General features: G+C 34.4%; 1 protein-coding gene across 1 annotated transcript; it reads left to right on the top strand.

The window, feature by feature from the left end:
* The first annotated feature begins 4180 nt into the window (after positions 1-4180).
* On the top strand, positions 4181-21935 carry LOC133682872 (stromal processing peptidase, chloroplastic-like). Its single transcript, XM_062106415.1, has 26 exons — positions 4181-4362; positions 4463-4661; positions 4833-5085; positions 6506-6747; positions 7933-8131; positions 9160-9207; positions 9359-9466; positions 9559-9747; positions 9858-10157; positions 11843-11944; positions 12466-12600; positions 12939-13163; positions 13746-13949; positions 14074-14244; positions 14621-14770; positions 15853-15990; positions 16139-16366; positions 16455-16607; positions 17207-17333; positions 18536-18668; positions 19182-19302; positions 19389-19469; positions 19785-19886; positions 19996-20146; positions 20444-20590; positions 21515-21935. Exons 2-25 carry the CDS (start codon positions 4471-4473, stop codon positions 20530-20532), a joined length of 3840 nt encoding a protein of 1279 aa, XP_061962399.1. The 5' UTR covers positions 4181-4362; positions 4463-4470; the 3' UTR covers positions 20533-20590; positions 21515-21935.
* The last annotated feature ends 853 nt before the right edge of the window (positions 21936-22788 follow it).

Here is a 22788-nt window from a genome sequence, read left to right as displayed (position 1 = left end):
ATCAATGACAATAAGAAAAAAAACAAAAAAAACAACAATGACTAATTGAAAAAAATGAACATTTACCAGTATTATAAAAAGATATCCTCTAAATATTTTTAAAATATCTCAACCATATTATTTGATAACAAAGCAAAACTAAATGAGAATGGGATAACCTTATATGAAAAAAAAAAAGTTGAAGCTCAGTTACCAGCAGATCAAATGTTAAAAGATAAACTAAAAAAATAAATTAAACAAAAGATAAAAAAAAAAAAACATAACTCTATTCAACATGCCAAACTCGTGGCTCAGTTATGAGATCTGGATAATCTGCACAAAAACATTTGAGGTCAACTCTCAAGTAAACTAAATAACAAAAGGCAAAACTAAAAAAAAATGTCAAAGAAAACCCAAGTCTACCCGGTTTAAGTTGATTAACTTGCAACCTGAGATATAAAATCAAGATAATCTCATAGAAAGGAAAACAACAAAAATCACGAAGCTAAAGGTTTAATAACCTCATGTCGAATGATGAAATTAAAAAAAAAATTAAAAAAACAAAACCTTGAAAAAAAAAAGACAAAAGCCAATCGGGTTAATCATCAAAACACGTGATCCGAGTTACCTTATAGAATACAATTCTAAAAAAAATCATGAAGCAAGATTTTCAATCATTCAAAATTAAAAACAAAACAAATATAAATAAACAGAATGATGACCAAATTTCGTATAAAAAATAAAAAAAACAGAGGAGAAAGTGAAAAATAAAAGAAATTAAGAAAGTGATAAAAAATAGCAATAAAAAGAACGAGAATCAAATTTGGTATAAAAATCAAATGAAATAAATGAAAGAAGGGGGAAATTGAAAAATAAAATAAATTAAGTAAAGAATAAAAAAAACAACAATCAAAAGAATGATGACCAAATATGATAGATGAAAAAAATTGAAGGATGGTGAAATTAAGAAAAGAAAATTCAATTTATAAATTATTTCAAACAAAACAAATATTATTCAAAAGAACAATGGTCAAGTCTGAAGGAAAAACAAATCGAATGGTTGTTTTGAAATATTGAAGTGACTGGATTGAAAATCGAGGAGGAGAGAAAACAAAGAAAATGTTGTCGCAACAAAACCAGAGGTCCATTGACCACACACACTCCTGAGCATGGAGGGGTCATCGAGGAGATTCCAATGTCGCCTTGATAGTCGATGTTTGGTTATTAAGTGATGTTGCATGCACTGCCCGAAGTGTGTGGGTATCACCCACACACTGACGCGTGCTCACATGAACCAATTTTTTTTAATAATATTTATATTTTTTAAATTACAAATCACCCTTCAATCTTTCTGGTTATAACAAAAAAAATAAAAATACAAAAAAATACCTTTAAAATAAGTGAAGTTAATTTTGACTTTAAAGGTAATTTAGTCATTTTACTATTTTGAAAAAGTTGAAAGGACTAAAAAGCCCTTGGATGCAAGATTATTATTATTATTATTTTGCTTTGAAGGGTATTTAATTCATTCTAATGTTCTAAAAAAGTGAGAAGATCCCGATTAATTTGATAATGCCAATTGAACGTGGTGAAAAGACCATTTTGAGACCAATTTTAGTTCATCAACTTTTATTATGAAGGGCTAAAATGTCATCATATATAGTAATCCATAGTGCAACAAGTCTTTGTTCATGGTAAAACACTGATGTTTTAATATATGTGTGTGTGTGTGTGTGTGTATAATTAGGATATAAATTATAAAAAATATCAAATTAAAAGGTAGAGAACTAAAGAGTAAAATACATGACTCACTTCAAAATCATGACAAATTTTATTTTGGTTTAAAAGTTATTTTGTTCATTTTTCAATCACGGAGTTCGATAGAGGAGAGAGAATGTTTGTTGATTGCCACAATTTTACCAACTAAAATGGCTAACCTTAGTGTCAAAGGGTTCTGTCCGACGAGATGAGTTTTATGATGATTGTTTTTTTCTCTAAAAATGATGGAACGACAAATCAAGTTTGGTTTTGATTTTTTGGATTAAGTTACTTTTGTTTTTTTGAGTGATTTTAGGGTGTTTTAGATGATTTATATTCGTTGTTATTATATTTAAGGTGTTTTTTTTTGTTGAAGTGATTTAAAAAATAGAATTTTAGGCCAAAAAACCCCGCCCATAATTTTCCATCCACCATTGTTTTAGAAATAGCAGGTTATAGGTTAGTTGCTGGCTTAGGTGACATTTCAATTGCTTAATTAAAAACAAAATACAAGAGTCGTCCACTTATAAGAACAAAATAATAATAAAAAAGGCATAAACATACCAATTCCCAATAGTCCAAACATAAAAAGGATAAAATAAATAAAAAATTGATTAATAAAAAGAACAAAATAAACACACCAGCAAAACTAAGCAAATTTATGAAGTCCCATGAGCTAGATCATGTGAATGAAATAATCTAATAAAAGGTAAAATGAAAAACATTATGAAGCCTAATTCTTAAACCAACCAGCTGTCGAAGGAAAAAACCGTAAAATATGAAATCTAAAAAAAAAAGATCCAAAGCAACTCTGGCTAACCTTTCAAACCCGTGATCTACATCATGAGATTGGGTCAAGCCTACTAAAAGGAAAGAAAAGAAAAGAAAATCATGAAGCCTAATTTCTAACAAACTCAACATCGAATTATGAAATAAAAAAAAAGAAAATCAGTGTAAAAAAGATTTTTAAAAAGATTGATGTCAATTCATATTAACCTTTCAAACCTATGATCCAGGTCATGAGGCCGTAATCACCCCACAAAAAAATCTCGAAGCCTAATTTCAAACCAACTAAATGGTTAAAGATGAAAATAAAATTAAAAAAATTTAAGTAAGAAGAAGTAATAAAAATAATAAGGACTAAAATTCATATAAGAATAAAATGACAAGAAACCTTTAAATTTTGGCTGGACCAGTTCAAATTCCGAGGAGAGGAGAGAAAAAACAAATAGGAGAAGGAAAAAGAAGTTGTTACCGCCAAGACGCCAATCATCACCCTACATGGGTCGTCCTAATGAAAAGAGCACACCGTGTCACTTTATATGACATAAAATATGATCGCTTTTGGCCGCTGGAGGAGGTCACACGCTTCACTTGAACGCATCGGACGTTCATGTGCTAGCTCATGGATCGCACGCTAAACCTAATTGGTCTGCCCATCTACCATAGTTTAATATATACCTGTTAGTTTCAATTTTGGTCCCTTAAAACTTAATTTTTTTTATGTTAACATAATTTAATTATATTTTATTGAATTAAGCTCAGCCGAGAGAAACAAAAATTTATGAGGCATTGCGAGAATCTTATATATAGGCAAATAAAATAAACTACAAAGTTAAATCTCAAATAAAGTCAATGTGAATGGATCAGATTAGAAAAAAAGATGAGTGGCTGAAAAAAAATATTATTTTAATATATTTTTGAGAAAAAATATTTTAAAAAACAACCACTACAATATTTCCAAACAAAACATAAATTGAGATGCTAGAATATGTATTAATACCAAGAAAAAAGAAGAAGATATATTTAACCTAAAGCTATCATCCAACTCTCATCCCGATTCCTAAATAAAAACTTTTATGGCTTGTAAACCATTGCCTTAAGATTTATGACTTTAAAATTATTAAGTATGAGGACCAATTTATCTTAAAATGACAACATTTCTATGATCAAAACTTCAATGGTAAAGTTAATTGGATAACATTTGATAGATGAAGGACTCATTTCAAGGTTGTTTTTGTTCGGGGACCTAATTAAAAATCATGTGATATTCAGGAGACAAACTTTCCTGATAATAATTAATATAGTCTAAATAACTCTAACATTAAAAAAACATATACCCACAAATCAAGGACACGCAAAATAAACGTCAATATTCAAAAAGGTTGAGACCAAGATATAATTTCTGAATTTATAGGGACTAATCTGTTAATTTATTAAGAGAATAGTGACTGAGCTATAATTTACTCACCCGAGGGGAAAAAAAATCTACAAAAACTTCCCAGGAAAGACAGCAGACGCGGCCAAGTCGTCGAAGGGAACTAAACTCCAAACTCCTAGCTATAAAATCTTTGCATGTAAAAGGAAATCAGCCCTTCACCACAAAAAATAATAATAATAAAATACTCTAATAAGTAGTAATACCCTAGAAAAAAAAGAAAAAAAGAATAGAGCGAGCCAGAGCATTCCTTAAAGAGACACACAGAACCACCCCAGCCCACCCCTAGGGAAAAAAAAAAAAAAAAAATCTCAATCGGAGACTCCAAAAGGGATAAAAAGGAGTTGGAGAGTGAAAGACCTGTCAATCAATCAATCCTCTTCAGTGGGCAGCATACCATACGATAGGTATATCTCTCTGTTTCTAACTTCTATGGACTCTGAATTTTGTTCACTGTTGTTTTGCCGCGAATTCTGAAACTTTATCATTATTTTGTTTTATATACAGGTTTAGTAATGGCAGCTACAGCTGCCTCAAGTTCTGTATTGATGATGAACGTGCCTCAAACCCGTGCACCCCTTACTCCTCCTAAAGATGATACTCTCTCAAGGAAGAACCGGATAAACCTAATTCAGCCTCGCCGTTTCCCTTTGATTCGATTCCACTCCAACCACCATCAATCTTGGAATTCCGTTTCCTCCAAAAGGTAATCAACCGTTTCGATCCATTTCTTGGAACTTGAACTGTTATGTGATGTTGAGATTTTACACTTTGTTACGATTTCGAGGTATTTGATGATGGTTAGCTTATGCTTATGAACATGTTTGCTTTGTTATCTGAAGAACAATCCTTTTCTTTTGTTTATGTTTTTTTTAAGGTGGTCACACGAGATTGCTACGGGTGGATCAGGCTCTCTTAGAAAGAAGAATAATGCTTGGAAACAATGTAGTTCTTCCCTCGGCGAGAGAGTGGTCGGGGCATCTTTTCCAGAACAATTTAAGTGCATGTCTTGCTCCCTTAACCGTCTTAGAAGCCGCTATAGCATCAAAGGATCTACACCAACTATACCAAGAGCCTTTGTTGATAAGTCTGCTTTTAACTTGTCTGGCCATTCACTTGATCCTGCTTCTGTAAGTAAATTGCTCCCACACCGATTGTTGATGACCATCTGCCCTATTTTGAGGCATCAAAATGTTTTGTTTTCCTCTTCTAGTTGAATGAAGAAGGCTGTATTAAAAGGAGGCGCCGACATAACCACAACTAGGAAAATAAAGCGTCTTATTGCTTGGAAAAATAAAGCTCTTTAGTTTCATTGAGTATCATTTATAGAGAAAATTTAAGATCCCCCCAGAGTGGCACAAAAAGAAAACAAAATGCTGCTGTGTCTCACATCAGCTGCCTCTAAAAAAAGAGGTCTTTGAGAATTTTTGCTTGTTGAGAACTTTTCAGTTTTTTAGATTTTTTTTTTGGAAACAGAAAGTTGTAGAAAATATGTTTATCAATCCAAATAATTTTTTTTTGGAAATTGTGTTTTCTATGACACATTTGAGATTTCTATCCTCCTAGTGTTCTAGGTGGGTTAGGCTTGGACGATTGAGGATTTTAGGGCTTGGATTAAAGAGAAATGAAAGTACGGTTTGTATATTGAATTGGGAATGAATATGAAGGGCTACTAGCTTCATTCTCTTAGGTTCTCTGGGAATCACACCTAGAAAGAGAAAAAACCTAAGCATCACAACCAGGATTCTTAGAAATCACACCGAAAAGCGATTGCATAGCACAATCATGGAAGCATAATTGCTGGAAATTTAATCCATAAATTCTTCTTCTTCATATTGAAATATTACATTGCGAATGACTTTATATAGAGTTCCTAATACTCTCACTCCATTAAGGACGTGAACTCCTAAACAATAAAAAATAAAAATTATAATACCTATTAGGTTCATTTTGCATTAGTTCCCAGGAAAGAAATGAAAATAAGACTTTGCATCAGGCACTTGGTTCAGTGGCTTTATTCTTTTATACGATATCTATTAAAATTCAGTGGCATATGCATAAGTTATTGATAAGAATCAAAAGGTTATCCATCAAAAAAAAAAAAAAAAAAATTAAATAAAGAAAAAGGAAAAGAGAAAGAAGCAGAGAAAAGTAAGCAATTCGAGCTGGCTTGGATTGGCACAAATCTATTTGGGGAAGTTCATGCCATGTTTGAGTTTACTGTAATTGTTCTTTAGATTAGCTCTAAGCCAACAATCATAAGCTTTCACCTGCTCAATTGGAGCATAGGTTTTGCTTGGTGCCCTTACTGTTACTAGAGTGCATTCACTGTTATCTTAATGATAATAGCTGGAGAGTCTTTCTTCATTTATGAAAATTGCATGATTACCGTCCCTGATTGTGTTAGTTCCGAAGTCTGTTCAATTCCAGTGTACCCATTTCATTGCCTGCCTGCTTAGATAATTGCAACCTGATTTGTTGTAGTCTTTTTACGCTAATGATGTATGCATGTTCTTCTGGATGGCTGATTGTTGTCTGCATAATTTCCAGGTGAAGCATGTTCATGTCCCATGTACATCGATGGGTCCAAATGAGCCACATGCAGCAAGTATAGGCTGCCCAGATGGTATTCTTGAGAGACAAGATTCTGATTTATTAGATTCGGAATTAGAAAGGGCAAGACTATTTGAGTTTTTGCATTCTGAACTTCCATGTCACCCAAAGTTGCACAGAGGGCAACTGAAAAATGGACTCCGTTATCTTATTCTACCAAATAAAGTTCCACCAAACAGGTATAGTTCATGCACTCCTGTCTGTTTTATGCTTTTCATCATGTTTGCAAGGCATGCCACTTTAAGATTTCTAAATACTTATGGTTATTTTAAAAGATGGTGACTGCATGATAGTAGATGCTTGATCTATAGTTCATTCAAAAAACTTATATTCACTTCTTGTAGCAGCTTAAGATATCATTAGACATTCCATTACATTTTATTTACCGTATGTCCTTATGAAATGATGTGTGAGAGGATCTAATGGTGACTTTTGGGGCATGATTTAGAGGCGAACTCCTCAACACATGAAGGAAAAGATAAACCATAAATAAAAATTTATAATAAATAAAATAACCAAGTGCTCTTCCTCAGAATCATTGAACAGTAAGCATCTTTTTTATAAAAATAACTCTTCCATTAACATCAATTTAGGAAATAATCTTCTATCAGTGTGATATTAAAGATTAGTTTCAATATCAACAGGTAATTCCAAGACTTATGCTTTTTGAGGAATTGGTTTGCTCCATGAATGCTTGACCATAGATGCTTGTCTAAAGCTCTCCATATGTTCATTCTCGTGCGGCACATGACGCTGACAGCTAACTTATTGTTCAAACCTTTTCTTCAAATTAGATGTGATTGGCATTTGGTGTTTTACTTGTGGAAATCTAATGGATTAAAAATGTGAAATATGTTAGCATGTCCAACAAAAACTTCTACTATGGCTATACATTAACTTCAATATCTCACAAGAGCAAAGCTAACATTACAAGGAGTGTAAGGTAAAGCATATTGAATTCATGACCATGTTGAAGTATATAGTAGTTGGAGGGTTATGATACTAAATTAGTTCAGTGAATTTCTCTTTAGCTTGCCAAATGATTTTAAAACTTATTACTGCATATTAGATTCTTGTTGCGCAAAAGATGTGTAGTAGTGGAATTTGCAAAATCATATTTGCTTTTTTTTCCCCTTGCATTCTAAATCTAGAGAGGCCTGAAATCTTTTCTTGTCGATCCTTTCACTCCCAATCTATACAGCATCCAAAGTTTTTTTTTTTTTTTTGTTTCCATCTAGTGAGTTATATATAGAAAGAGAGGATACTATCCATAATTGAGGCTTTTAATTTAGAAGGTGATACTTGGTGTGGTCAATACTCATTGTTCGTTCTCTCATATACAAAACTAATTTTCAATTTGTTAGGTTTGAGGCACACATGGAAGTTCATGCAGGATCAATAGACGAGGAAGATGATGAGCAAGGAATTGCACATATGATTGAACATGTTGCATTCCTTGGAAGTAAGAAACGTGAGAAACTTCTTGGAACAGGTGCCCGATCTAATGCTTACACTGATTTCCACCATACAGTTTTCCACATTCATTCACCAACTAGTACAAAGGTTTGTCACATTTCTCAAATTTTGCTTACAGTAACACTTGATTGAATTAATGGTTTTGATTTGGGTTCTTGACACTTTTGAAGTTCCGGTTGTTTCCCTTCACTCTTTCACATGATATATTTTTTTTATCTGTTTTTTTCCTTGCAGCTCTATGGTAACCTTTGATAGGTTCAAGAAAGTAAACAACTAGAGTTTGAACATAAATAATTCTATGCCATGATGGATTAATATGAAAAAATAAAATCCATCTAGAGATTCAATGTGCTTATATAGCGGAAAAAGAAAAAGAAAAGTTAAAATGATAAGGCACTGACTACAAATGCAAAGATGGTATATACTAGAGTTGATATCTTATCTATGAGCAAAAAGCAGTTAACACTTCAAAACAAGGATTACAACTACAAAACAAGGAATAGATGCGTGCATCAGACACTGCACAGCAGTCATGTATACATGGAAGATATTTTAATGGCAAGCACAAACCTGTGTGTTTGTGTGCATTTGCAGATTTGCTTCATCTGATTCATACCGAGTTGCGCTGTTAATATATTTTGCATCTGCTGGAAGGAAAAAGGACTTCAGAACATGCACCCAATGTATCAAACTAAAGTTATTTTTGCACATTGAAAACAACTTTAAATCTTATTGTTCAATTTATCCTTTGCATGGCATAGTGTGCATTAAGCATTTGATGAAGTTACAAAAACAAAAAAAATGTATTTTGGATAAGTTTAATTAATTTTGTGGTATGCTTGAATTCTAGTGGAGTTGCAAAGAGTTATGTAGACCCAATATGGACACATGTGATGCTATAAAAATTAGTATCCGTGCAACATGTTGAGAGGATTAAGGAGATATATTAGCATGTCTTGTGATACAATATCTTCCTATGTGCCAATTGTAATTGTATTCTAGTATAAACTACCTTATCTTTACATCTTGGTTTCTTTTGCTTGCTTCTTAAACCAGTACTTTTTTTTATAAAATTTCAACATGTGGTATTTATTGATGCAAATGGTGCTTGCCAGGATGCTGATGGAGATCTACTCCCCTCTGTGCTGGATGCCTTGAATGAGGTACAGATAAAGAAATTGCCCGTGTATTTGAGATGCTTCCCTTAGTTTGGTAAAAATATATTTGTCAAGACATGTTTGCTATCATGATGGCTTGTGGAATAAAGATGTGACGATTTGTGTTTTTATTTAACATGTTTGTTTCATTGAACAGATAGCTTTCCACCCAAGTTTCCTTGCTTCTCGAGTTGAAAAGGAAAGGCGCGCTATACTTTCAGAACTACAAATGATGAATACTATAGAATATCGTGTTGACTGCCAGGTACAGACTCAATGTTGCCTATATGTTGAACTAGTTAATGTTTGAATATTTCTGCTTATTATTGATGTTTGATGATTTTCTTTTAAATGTAGCTGTTACAACATCTACATTCAGAAAACAAGCTTAGCAAAAGGTTCCCGATTGGACTGGAAGAGCAGATTAAGAAGTGGGATGCAGATAAAATTAGGAAATTTCATGAGCGTTGGTACTTCCCTGCAAATGCAACTCTATACATTGTTGGCGACATTGATAACATTTCAAAGACAGTTCACCAGATTGAAGTATGCCCAAAACTTTGTTGATTGTAATTTGTAGTAATTAAATAGTGTCTGGCATAGTAACTTAGGTATCTTTCTTGAAAAAAGGACTATAATTACTTCTTGCTATGCAGAATGTCTTTGGACAAACTGGTCTGGAAACCGAGACAGTTTCTGCTCCTTCTCCAAGTGCATTTGGTGCAATGGCTAGCTTTCTTGTTCCTAAACTCTCAGTTGGGCTCCCTGGAAGTTCATCCCGTGAAAAATCATCTAGTTCACTCGACCAGTCTAAAGTCATTAAAAAGGAAAGGCATGCGGTTCGTCCTCCTGTGGAGCATTATTGGTCTCTCCCTGGAAGCAATGCAAATTTGAAGCCACCACAGATATTTCAGCACGAGTTTCTTCAGAATTTCTCAATTAATATGTTCTGCAAGGTATGAACAATAAGAGTAGCACCAGCATTATGCAGTGTGCTGGTTTTTGTGCTGATGTTCTCGTTTTATTTTATCCTCCTATTTATAGGGGTGATGATTACTTTTGCTTACATTTCTCCACATTCTAACTTCAGTAAAAAGCATCATTTTATCTGCATAATACTGTTTCTGCCATCATGCATGAGTTGTGATGCCAAACAGTAAAATTGAAGAGTTGTTGGCTGTAAAGAATCTAGTCCAAATTAATACTCGAGATTCTAGTGACTGGGAAAGGGAATCTTGGCAGACAGTGAATCCATTGAGTTGTGTTTCTTTTTTATTGTTTAATATATAATACCTTTGATGTTAGAAGAATAGCCAGACTTTTAATAAGGAAGGACTTCATTTGCATTTGTTTGACGCTTTACTCGAGACAGTGCTATGACTGGATCAATTTTTCATCATTTAAGAAGCTCGTTCGACTGTATGTTTTGATTTGAAGTTTTAATATTCGGCTTGCTAAGTTGAATCTTAGGTCCCCTTGTTAAGTTTTAACATTTCATTTGGAACGTTTTTGAATTTGGAACGTTTTTGAAGGAATGAATTGAATTCTACAAATTGGCAGTCTGAGTTGACATAAAGACTTTCCATGTTACTTTTAATAGATTAGAAACAAAAAAAAAGTGTATGTTCTGAATTTTGTAATGGGCCACTTTAAGTCAACTCATGAGTAACCAATCACATGAAAGTCAATTCAAATTGATTCTCATGGGAATTCTTTTTGCAATTTGTTTCATGATTTTGATTCCAAACTGGGTTTTGTAAAAATTAAGAAGACTGTTGCTTATCCCAACAGACAATTGCTGACATATAAAGAACAAAGTTCACTGTGAACATGTATAAAATCTTCAACACCAAAAGATATATAATCTTTGAATTTTTTTTTCAAGGTTTTACAACCTAAGTTTGTTTCATGAGTTTTTTTAAGTAGTAAATGGCCTCACTCTTGAAATTGGTCTCTTGATGGTTTCTAACTCCCCTTTGATAACCCAAGTTTATATGATTTAGTGTTGTGGAATTGCCAATTATTGTTGATTTCTTACTTTTGAATGGCGAGACCCTGAAGCACTGACACTAATAAGGCATGCCGTGGATTTATGGCTATTATAGAGAACTACCTGTCAACTCCTCACAGAGGACACAAACTCAAGATTCTATTCATTCATATATGTGTCATATTTCAAACTGATGCATGATATATGGATAACATTCTCTGTAATGCTGTTTGAAAGGGTAGTATTGTTTTCACATCTTAGTCAAAGGAAAAAATATAATTGGTTACTAATAACTTAGCCTTCCCATGCTGTTGTTTCTGTAACCCTTAACCGCTTTTCATGGTATGCTGTGTTGAAGAACATTTTTGTGTTCCCATAAACATAAAAACATGAATATTTTCTCTGGTTTCCTTAATGTAATTTAAGAGCTTCCCCAAATCTGGTTTGTCTTAAACACTTACAGTTAAATGCCGTTAAATTCTTTATCTGCATGAAGAAACTCATGCTTCTCTATTTGGTTATATGTTTCTCCTGATGGTCTTGCCTAGTATTTTATGTTCTACATACAGAAATATTAGCCTTTGGAAAGTGGGTTTAATTCCTTTTTTTTTTTGGTTTGGGATTGACATCATGCTCTGGATTTTTCTGCAGATTCCGGTGAGCAAGGTTCAAACATATGGTGACTTGCGTAATGTTTTGATGAAGAGAATTTTTCTATCTGCACTGCACTTCCGGATTAATACAAGATACAAGGTTTGTGCTTGTTATATTATATTTTAAGCGTTTTGTTGTGCTTGTTTCTTCTGTTTCCTATCCTATTCTTTGCCATTTAATCTATGATTGGTTTGGCCTTTAATTAATTTCTCCATAAATATCAGTTTTAATTTATTGTGTCGCTTTACTTCCTTGTTTGTTTGGGCACTGCCTTTTAATGGCTTTTAAATGGGAGTATAAAAATTGAAAATGAGTTTGGCTCCTTGTAAACACAGATTATGAATGGTGATGGTTTTATTGTTGACAATGCTTAAAGTTTCTTCTGATTATTGATCATGAATTTAGCTATACTTTCGCCTCAATGGGCAGCATGAAAGTCTCTGCAAATTTATCAATTATAATTTGAACCCAAACATATAGCAATTCTGCAGACTGCTGGTAAAAAAGATGAAAATTGGCGAATTGTCTATATCAGGCTGAATTCTGTTTGTATAGGTCCACATCACCTAGTTTGATTAGCCCTCCAAAAGTTTTCTTTTTTAATTTTTCAAAATTTTCAGAGTTCAAATCCACCATTCACTTCAGTTGAATTGGATCATAGTGATTCTGGAAGGGAAGGATGCACTGTCACAACTCTTACAGTAACTGCAGAACCCAAGAATTGGCAAAATGCCATTAAAGTTGCTGTTCAAGAGGTTCGTATCTTTCTGTTCTTACCATCGTCACTCTTCATTATATAGCTAATGCAATTTCATTTAATATTTTTTTTTTCTATTTCCATTCTTCCTTTTGTTCCCCTTATTTGCTAAATGCAGAACAGACATTCGATTGTTTGATAAGATTACATTAGAAGTTGCAACTATTAATAGTAGTCTTCGGTACGGAATGCTTCTATTTGTGTATGTAAAAGATTCTATAGACAGAAAGCACTGTGTCTTATTTGACACTGCTACTAATTCTCTTCAATTACATTCAGATCCTTTTCCTTTTCTTATTATTCGTTACAATATTTTATAGATTATGTTTGATGCAGGTTCGAAGGCTTAAAGAATTTGGTGTCACAAAAGGTGAATTAAATCGCTACATGGATGCTCTTCTAAAAGATAGCGAACATCTGGCAGCCATGATTGATAATGTGTCATCTGTTGATAATTTGGAATTTATCATGGAGAGTGATGCTCTTGGCCATACTGTGATGGATCAGAGACAGGGACATGAGAGTTTGTTTGGTGTTGCTGGAACAGTCACACTTGAAGAAGTAATTTTCACCCATAGTGACCCTAACTATTATTGCCTGTTGTGCCACACAAGTAACATGAGTGTGCTCATAATCCAGGAAGCCATAACTTCATTCATTGTCATAAGAGCTTATATTTTTTATTGACTCTTACTGTCATATTTTATCCCTGCATCTTTTCAGCGTGTAGCTTGAAATTGCTTTAGAACCACCATGCTTTTATTGGTAAAGCGATTGATATGGAGCCATAGTTAGTATTGTGCCAAAATCCAATATACTAGATAATTTTTCTAATGGTTTGATGCTTCACAAATTTTCCATTACCATTTATCAGATGCCTTGATTTCTTGTCTTTCAACTTGAATTTGTATGTTGATGAGGTTTTCTAGGAGAAATATTTGTGGTCATGTTTGTTCCGAAGGTGATATTTTCCTTTGGGTAGTAGATGCTTATTGAATGTAATGCTTGTTTGCATAGACTAGTGTGCTTTCTGAAGTTTTTGAAGTTGATAATGAGGATTGTGAGTTTTTTCATATACTCTTTTGTTTGTGAAAATTTTTTTTTCATGACTTTTTCTAATTATCCTCTCTCTCTCTCTCATAGGTCAATTCTATTGGTGCCAAGTTATTAGAATTTATCTCTGATTTTGGAAAACCAACCGCACCAATTCCTGCAGCAATTGTTGCATGTGTTCCTACAAAAGTGTATTTTGATGGATTGGGTGAAACTGAGTTCAAGATATCATCAAGTGAGATTATAGCTGCCATAAAATCAGGATTGGAGGAAGCAATTGAGGCTGAGCCAGAGGTATCCACATGGAACTTAGCATTCTTTATTCTTTCAACTATTATTTGTTTTTGCATTTTTATACATAAAGCCATTATTGAAATAAACTTCAATGGCAAGTTCAATTATTTGATTTTATGTGCAGCTTGAAGTGCCAAAGGAACTGATAACTTCAACACAGTTAGAGGAGTTACGATTACAACTCACGCCGTCCTTTATCCCTTTAGTTCCAGATGCAGATTACACGAAATTGCACGACCCAGAAACAGGCATCACTCAGTGTCGTCTTTCAAATGGAATTGCTGTAAATTACAAGGTATCTTTGTGCATGTTTTTATTCAGTTGGTCGCTCTGTTAGGCTGATATGTTTTGATGTTTCTGTAATATGCAATTGAAATTGGGTTCCTATTGTGTTTCCAATTCATAGCAATTATGCAGTTAATCCCTAATAGCCATCCATTGTTGTAGTGTAACAGTGTTTGTGGTATTTCATTTTGAAGATGTGTTGTATTTCAAGTTTACTCTTCACTGCAAAGCAAACCAATACTTCTTGTCTGCTCCATTTTTCATACTCATGTTTTGCAACTTGATGGAAGTATGATGATAAAAAACCTGATGGATATATAATGAGAATATGCTTAAATATATCACCAAAAAATTCATTTGTAGTTTAAGCCCATGCTGCTGTACAGATATCTAAAAGTGAATCCCGGGGAGGTGTCATGCGGCTAATTGTGGGTGGGGGCCGAGCAGCTGAAAGTTCTGAGTCAAAAGGAGCAGTTGTTGTGGGTGTTCGAACTCTCAGTGAGGGTGGTCGTGTTGGCAACTTTTCAAGAGAACAGGTTAGTGTAGTATTATGTTATGTTTCTTTTTAAAATCAAATATTAGAAAGTTCTCCATTGTGCTGATAGGCTATTAATTCTGAAATGAATTATGAATTTTAAAAAGTAAATCATCAATATCATTATTGCTAGTGGTGTTGTCATCAATTTTCTATGATTAAAATTTTCAATTTTCATCTGAAAGACCTGCCGTACAAAACTCAGTTTAAATGGTGGTGCAGGCTGGTTGTTTGAGACTTGAGGAAACCTTGGACAATCTTTTTGCCAAAGGAAATTCAACAGTTATGGCCTATTAGATTACGGTCTTGGAATGGAGAATTTGGAGACAGCCCTATCCTTTATTGTTTTTGATGTAGAGCGTGCACTTACAAGAGTTGAACACATACCTTTGTTGTTGCAAAATTCCTCTAGATTTTACATTGCAAAAGAGAGAAAAATTGAGGTGATGAGTGTGTATGAAATATGAACAGCTATGTGAAGAGAGATTGGGAAAATCATCAGGAAACTATGTAGCTGCTTAGATAGACATTTCAAGAAGATTATCCAAACCATAAAAAATAAAAAAATGGATGGTTGGGATTTAGAAACAACTGAACTTTAGGTGAGAATTTTGCTCAGAGATGTTATCAGGTTACATATATACTCTATTTTCTAGAGAATGGGTTTTTTTGAATTTTGGCGATCATTTTTATCAGTAAATTAGCTTTGATAAGGAATCATTTGCAGACGAGGTTTTGTTGCAGTTGGATATTTAATGATGAAGAATTTGGAGGGAAAACATACATATAAAGCTAACTGTGTATATCATATGCTTGCATTTAAGAAAATTAGAGTTTGTAAATTGGGGCCAACAGACTAGGAAAGTTCATTATGAGTATGAGAAATTAATATTCCAAAGATAGAATCGTGGTCAAAATCTTAATTTATCAGGTTTGAATGTGTAATGCATGATGGGTTTTCAAATTTATAGAACCGCCACAACATTATGTGAAGTCAGTTGCAAGTTTTCTTGCAATCATATTTTTTATGCATGTTGGGAAGTTTTCTCAGCAATTTATTTTATCCTTGTAACTCTTCTACAGGTAGAACTTTTTTGTGTGAATCACCTGATAAATTGCTCTTTGGAGTCAACTGAGGAATTTATTTGTATGGAGTTCCGCTTTACTCTGCGAGACAATGGGATGCGAGCAGCATTTGAGTTACTTCATATGGTGCTTGAGGTAACCCAATCAACAACCAAAATATGCTAATCTGTAAATGTTTGGTGTTTCATTTTTAGGCGTTTGGTTGTTTTGGTCGCTTTTAATGGGTGCCACATTCTTGACTTCTGATACTGGTATTTTGATACTTGAAATTACTGAATCCCAGCATAGCGTTTGGCTGGATGATGCATTGGACAGAGCCAGGCAACTATACTTGTCATATTACCGGTCTATTCCCAAAAGCTTAGAACGTGCAACTGCTCACAAGCTCATGACAGCAATGTTGAATGGGGATGAGCGATTTATTGAGCCAACCCCACAATCATTACAAAATCTAACACTGAAATCCGTAAAGGATGCAGTGATGAATCAGTTTGTTGGTGGAAACATGGAGGTGTGTGATTATCTACTTGTTAATCGTGCATATCACATGTGGATACAAATATTTCATCATATAAAAATTGCATGCCTTTATTGTTCAGGTCAGTATTGTTGGGGATTTCTCGGAGGAGGAGATTGAGTCTTGCATTATTGATTACCTGGGCACCGTTAGAGCAACAAGAGATTTTGATTGTGAACAAGAATTCAATCCTGTCATGTTTCGACCAGCGCCATCTGATTTGCAATTTCAACAAGTAAGGATCAAAACATTTTTTGTAACTTGAAAATTCTCACATTTGAGAATTAAAATGTCAGGAATCTTCCTGAAGATTATTGTTAGTAGGGTTGAAATGAGCTGAGCTTGCCAGCAAAACTGCTCAGCTTGTTTGTAAAACAAGGCTTGTTTTAGAATTAAGGCTGAACCAAACAAGCATGGACTTGACTGCTCAGCTTAAGAGCCTATCTATACAGATAAGAACCTCAATTCAGTCCTATGTTTTGACTTGTTGGAGATTTACAGCAAGTGAATGAAATAAGTTCTGCTGAGTTGCCCATGTCAGAGTTCCAAAATTGAGCTTGCAGAGGCTGTCAGTAAAACATGCCAGTTGATGTGTGCTGAGCCTGTCCTTGAGCTGGCTTGTTGGAGCTCAATTTGAGCTTGAGCAAGTTTGAGCATTTCATCAATGTGACAGAGCTAATCCTGCAAGCATGTAGTAATTGGCTCGGCTCGGCTGAAGCCCTAGCTTGTACCAGATATCCTAGTTTGGTTTTTTCTTTTGTTAGGTTTATGGAAGTAACCTGTGTCATTTTATATCTATATGACAAGAGTTCCTAAAGTATGTCTCTTAAGCAGGTCTTTTTGAAGGATACTGATGAGAGAGCATGTGCATATATTGCTGGTCCTGCACCAAATCGTTGGGGTTTCACTGTTGATGGAAAAGACCTATTTGAGTCGATGAGTGGCATTTCAGTTACAGCTGGTGAGTTTTCGTTCTATAAGTAGAACTAATAAATTTGCTGTTTGTTTTTGATTCTTGGAAGCCTTCTTAAGAATTAGTAAATTTGCTTCTTGTAAGACTTCTCAAGAGTTGCAAGGGCATAATGGAATGAATTAAGAAATAAAAAAAGGGAAGAACTGTGTTGCAAATGCTTGGATAAGTTGTTGTCAGGAAGGATGGGGATAGGAAAGTATTCCTTTATTCTTTGTGGTGTCATGCTTCAGGTGCTTTTAGGGGAGTTTCTTTAGCTGATATTCAGCGGAATTGGGCTGCTCATATATGATATTCATTTTGCTTTATTATTTTGAAGGATTACTTATTCTCCATCAAGCTTTTGTTGTTTTTTTGCTATTAATACAATCTTCTCTTATTTACAAAAAAAAAAAAAAACATTTGGGAAAAGCCCTTTATGTTAACCCTTCACTTTTCTTGTAATCTTGTCCTGTATTCACATGCTTATTTATTTTCCATCCTGAAATCTTGTCACTGAACAAGGATAGCCGAATAGCCTCACCAGGGTAGCTGTTTTTAAGATGGAATTGTTTTAATATCTCTTCTAAAACCTGTATGTAAAATTAATGGTTATATATAATCATGTAAATAGGATATCTGTCTTAGTTAATTCACTGCATTTTTAATACAACATTCAAGGACTTGCAAGAAATGTTTCTCACTTTCCAGAAGGCATGGATTGTACGAGTAACCAATTGATTTGGTTTCCAATGTGTCTACTGAATTTTCATGTTGCATTTCTTTTGGATTGAAAATTGTTGATCTTGTCTGCTTACAGAAGATGGTGGTTGACAAGTTAATATAAAATGTATTATTCAGGTTTACCTTTTTTTGCGAATATTGTCCGGCTCTCACTTCTGAACTGTTTACCTTTGTAGACAGTTGAAAACAGCTCTATTTCCCCCCCAATAAACTGAAGTATGATTCGTAGGCAGTGTTTGGGAACGCGGTTTCGTTTCCCAAAAATTTGAAAATTTTTCTCTTTTTTTTTTGCTTAAAATTAATATTTTTAATGTCTTCATATCATTTTAATGTGTTAATGTTAAAAATAATTTTTTTAAAATAAAAAAACATTATTTTGATGCATTTTCGAGCCAAAAGCACTTTGAACCACAACCGCTACCACATTCCCGAACACCCCTGTAATCTCATAGCTGGCCAATGCTTTGCAGATGCACAACCAAATTCTGACCCACAGCAGATAGACAGGAAGGATGTCCAGAAGGATAAGCAAGGAAAACTTCGCAGTCATCCTCTCTTTTTTGGCATAACAATGGGGCTACTGGCTGAGATCATAAATTCACGGTAATTTTTCTGACTAACAGTGCTTAGGAAGCACGTGCATCTATATGATATCACTGCATGTTTTAGCAATTCACTATCATGCGTTCATTAACCAGTGACATTCTTTATTTCTTGCACCTTGTGAAAGCATTCATCTAGAATAGTACCCGAGGGCATTTAGTCTAGCTGTATTGTACTCTGCAAAACAGCTTCTTCCTAAGGATGAGGGGTCTTGCTACCCTAAACACAAAGAAGCAGAGAAGTGTGTATCCATTTAATGCTACAAAATTATTTTGGAAAGTTATTAAAGTTTTTACTATTGTACCATGGATGCTCTGTGCATTTTACTCTTTGGCAACACTTATTTCAAATCTCAACACAGATAAATAATTTTCTGAAGGAGCCTTTCTTGATAGCAAGATGGGAAAGTAATCTTTTAGTTTTGAATTATGCAGCCTGAATCTGACTTATTTGTAGCTACCATAGCTATGAATTATTTGTATTTTCTTTCAGCAATATCTTTGTTTTGTGCAGGCTTTTTACCACAGTCAGGGATTCTCTTGGGTTGACATATGATGTATCGTTTGAGTTAAGCCTGTTTGATAGGCTTAAGCTTGGATGGTATGTGGTATCAGTAACATCAACTCCAGGCAAGGTGGGGTTCATTTCCCTATATTTTCATCTAACAATCTATTTGTCTGTTCTGACTTATTCACTAGCTTTGGCTCTATTGACATGCAGGTACATAAAGCGGTTGATGCATGCAAAAGTGTTCTTAGAGGGTTGCATAGCAACAAGGTTGCCCAGAGAGAGTTGGACAGGGTTAGATATTATACTACTTGAATAATCTTTTTGTTTTCTGTGATCAACAGCATTTAGCTTGGGACATACGATTCTAATCCATTGAAGCAAACATGTTTAATGGAAATGATGAAAAACGTTTCCAGATGTTTGTTGTTGTTACCTTTCTTAACAGCTTTTGCTTTAATTAACTTGTCAGCTGGGTTTTATTTTTCCTTCTTTTTTCTTATTAGGGAATATCTAATTGTATAATGCGGTGGGGTTATCTTTTATATATGCTTGTATCTTATGATTTTATGGATGTGTACAGTTCTTTTTAACACTTTGCAATTACAGGCAAAACGGACACTGCTAATGAGACATGAAACTGAGATTAAGTCCAATGCCTACTGGCTTGGATTGCTTGCTCATTTGCAAGCCTCTTCTGTTCCGAGAAAGGTAAAAAAGAATATCTTTGAAGCTTAATTTTCCATCCTTCAGTTCTTGTCTTCTAACTAGAGAAAGTATCGATTGCATATGACCTGTTCTATTCGGTTTTGGGGTTCAGGACGTCTCATGCATTAAAGATCTCACTTCACTATATGAAGCAGCAACTATTGAGGACATATACGTTGCATATGAACAGTTGAAAGTAGATGAGGATTCTCTGTATTCATGCATTGGGGTTGCTGGGGCACAAGCTGGAGAGGAGATTAATGGTAAGTAACCATAGTCCGCCGTCAAATGTTTCCTCATATCTAAAGTGTATTAGCACATTAATTCATATTTTAGCTGTTATCTCATTTTTCTTGGACATTCTGCATGAGGAACATCTTGTCTTGTTTTTCCATTTCATTTTTGGCTTTTCAGTGGCATATTTTCTATGAAATGCTTGCATCTGTCTCCTTTTCTTTTTCTCCCTCCTTTTTCTGTTAACACCTTTTGCTTCATTTATTTAAGATCTTTTCTTAAATTTGTTAAATTGTTCTCCCATCTGATTAACTCATAATTTGCAGCTTTAGAAGAGGAAGAAACAGATGATGATTTTCAGGGAGTCATACCTGTGGGACGTGGTTTGTCTACAATGACACGGCCAACCACTTGATCTTCCTCGATCTAACATGATTGACAGCAGTGAAATCATTTTCACTTAGTGTTGGAAGGTATGTTTCTTATTGGCATTAAATCTTATATGAATTATTTTATACAACAAGGCCTGTTGCGAACAGATATAGCAAGTTGCTTCTCTATGTGGCTTTGGCATATGCAATGAAATTAATAATTTTGGTTCAAAGATCTGTCTGGAAATTCCTTAAAACATGCCAAGGCAGATGCACGTGTATCATAATTGAGATTTTTCATTGATTGAAATGGGAGATAAGAACCTCGTGTTATTTTTTTTTTCCCTCTAGAGTCCTGAAATATGATTCTCCTTGTGTGGAGTATGTGGGTTGATGTTGATCCACTTTGTTATTGACCACCAGCTCTCTTTACTAGAAGATCATGTTATTAAGGGTTTTCATTTCTGTTAATCATTAGGTCATATGTTAGAATTAGTGGAGCAAAGTTGGATGTAAGGGTTCTGATTCATTTGTCACAGGAGCTGGCAAAAAAGTTTGGATTTCTAGATGGTGGTTTACCATTATCAGGACTCTTTCTGAGACACGCCCATCTACCTGCTGCCTACATACACTGTTAAGATCTGTAGCTCACTTGCACCCATTCCCACTCACCTGTTCACCTCCACTTAACATATGCATCATGTTCAGGCCCCAGTGATTAACAGAGATGGTCTTTAAGGGTAAAGGTACGGCTAACTCTAGCGTGAAACAAAATTGACAATGAGAAAGAGAGTTGATTAGGATCTGAGCTGGAGAGTGAGGGGAAGGATGTCAAGAGAGGTAGGAGGGTTTGTACCACTCTGCACGCCTGTTTGATGAAGTTTCAAGTTCTTGTCATGTTGCTCATGCAGTTTATTTAAACTGTATTAGAATTTCCAACATCAGAGGTCCATGGTTCAATAAAAGAATAGGATGCTGTATTTCTTATTTCCTGCATGTTAACAAGAAGTCGAATAATTTCTGCAGGACTGCAGGAAGCTCTCCACCTGATTCAAAGGTCACATGTCTGCCTATTGACAATCGGGGCTGTCCCATAAAGCTTCACCTTAGAATTCAGCAAAGTCCAAGGCGTGGAACCCGCACATCAAAGTGGTTCAAATATATATCAACTCAAATGCCCAGCAAAAGCAGTTGTGGAATTCCACTAGCTGATAAGGTTATTTTGATTACTAACAACTTAAATCATTGGGATACCAGAAATTGGACAGATAGTGTAGACTGCGTACAGCTGCCGTTCTTGGTCATTGGCCACTTGAATCTATGATAGTTTACAGCATACAGCGGTGCCAATTATTTCTAATGTAAATCAACAAATTGTGTGCACATGATGGTATTTATATACTGCATTAGAGAAATAAAAATCTTGGTGCTCGAGCTAAGTTTCTCATGTGTCTGCAAATCATGCACGCCATTTTTGTTTGCTGATGCAAGGGCATTTGACATTAGAGGTTGGGTAGAATATGGCTTTTTGATTCTTTGGGAGCAAACGGTGAAGATTTCTTTTGGTATTTGTAGTCAACAACATTCATTCAATTCAGTGCCTACAATAGATCTAGAACTTTTTAAATGGCGAACCCTAGAAGCTAGCTTAGAAAGAAAATGTGAGGAGCACGTATTGTGAATCAAATTCTTGTGTATCTAAGGGTAAAAATGTCTTCCAAATCATTTTGGTATGGTTCGAAGGGTTTTCAGTTGGCAGTATTGTGGGTGATCGGGAGAGAACTTGACATAATAGCTTAAGAGAAGAGTCTCAAGGAGAAGTCCAGTCTTTGAGAAATTGGATATAATTCTTTAATTATTATAAATTTCTTGTTTGAAATAAATATTTGAAAATTGCTCGATGGATAATACTCTCTAATCAACCCTTCCTTGTAAGTAGTTTTCATTTATGAAAAAATATTTCAGCCATTTGAAGGAGAAAGAGGTATTTTCGATGAAACTTCGGCAATTTTATGTTCTACTTTGGCCAACGCAATAACAATCATCATCTTCTCCAATGGTGTAATATATCTGGGGTACAAAAGAAAACTTTTGTGATATTTTATTAAATATAGAATAACTTTTTATTAAATATTTGAATTTTAAAACAGCTCCTGTAATCTTATCATATTTAAAAGAATTATAATTCATTTTAAATTATTATTGTTATTATTATTATAGATCGACAGTCTTCTGCTGCTGCTAATCCAATACTTTTCATCGGAAAGAATGGCAAAAGTCACCATCAAAGCACGTATACG

Source organism: Populus nigra, chromosome 2 (genome assembly GCF_951802175.1).
Source record: "Populus nigra chromosome 2, ddPopNigr1.1, whole genome shotgun sequence".
In the NCBI taxonomy this organism is placed as follows: domain Eukaryota; kingdom Viridiplantae; phylum Streptophyta; class Magnoliopsida; order Malpighiales; family Salicaceae; genus Populus; species Populus nigra.
The sequence above is the reverse complement of the archived record's forward strand: the minus strand, read 5'-3'. Positions and strand labels throughout refer to the sequence as shown.

Coding starts and splice junctions, on each gene's coding strand:
- LOC133682872 (XM_062106415.1), top strand. CDS start 4,471: ATGGCAGCTACAGCTGCCTCAAGTTCTGTATTGATGATGAACGTGCCT. Junction 8,132..9,159: donor ATTCACCAACTAGTACAAAG/GTTTGTCACATT, acceptor GGTGCTTGCCAG/GATGCTGATGGAGATCTACT. Junction 11,945..12,465: donor GGATTAATACAAGATACAAG/GTTTGTGCTTGT, acceptor CAAAATTTTCAG/AGTTCAAATCCACCATTCAC.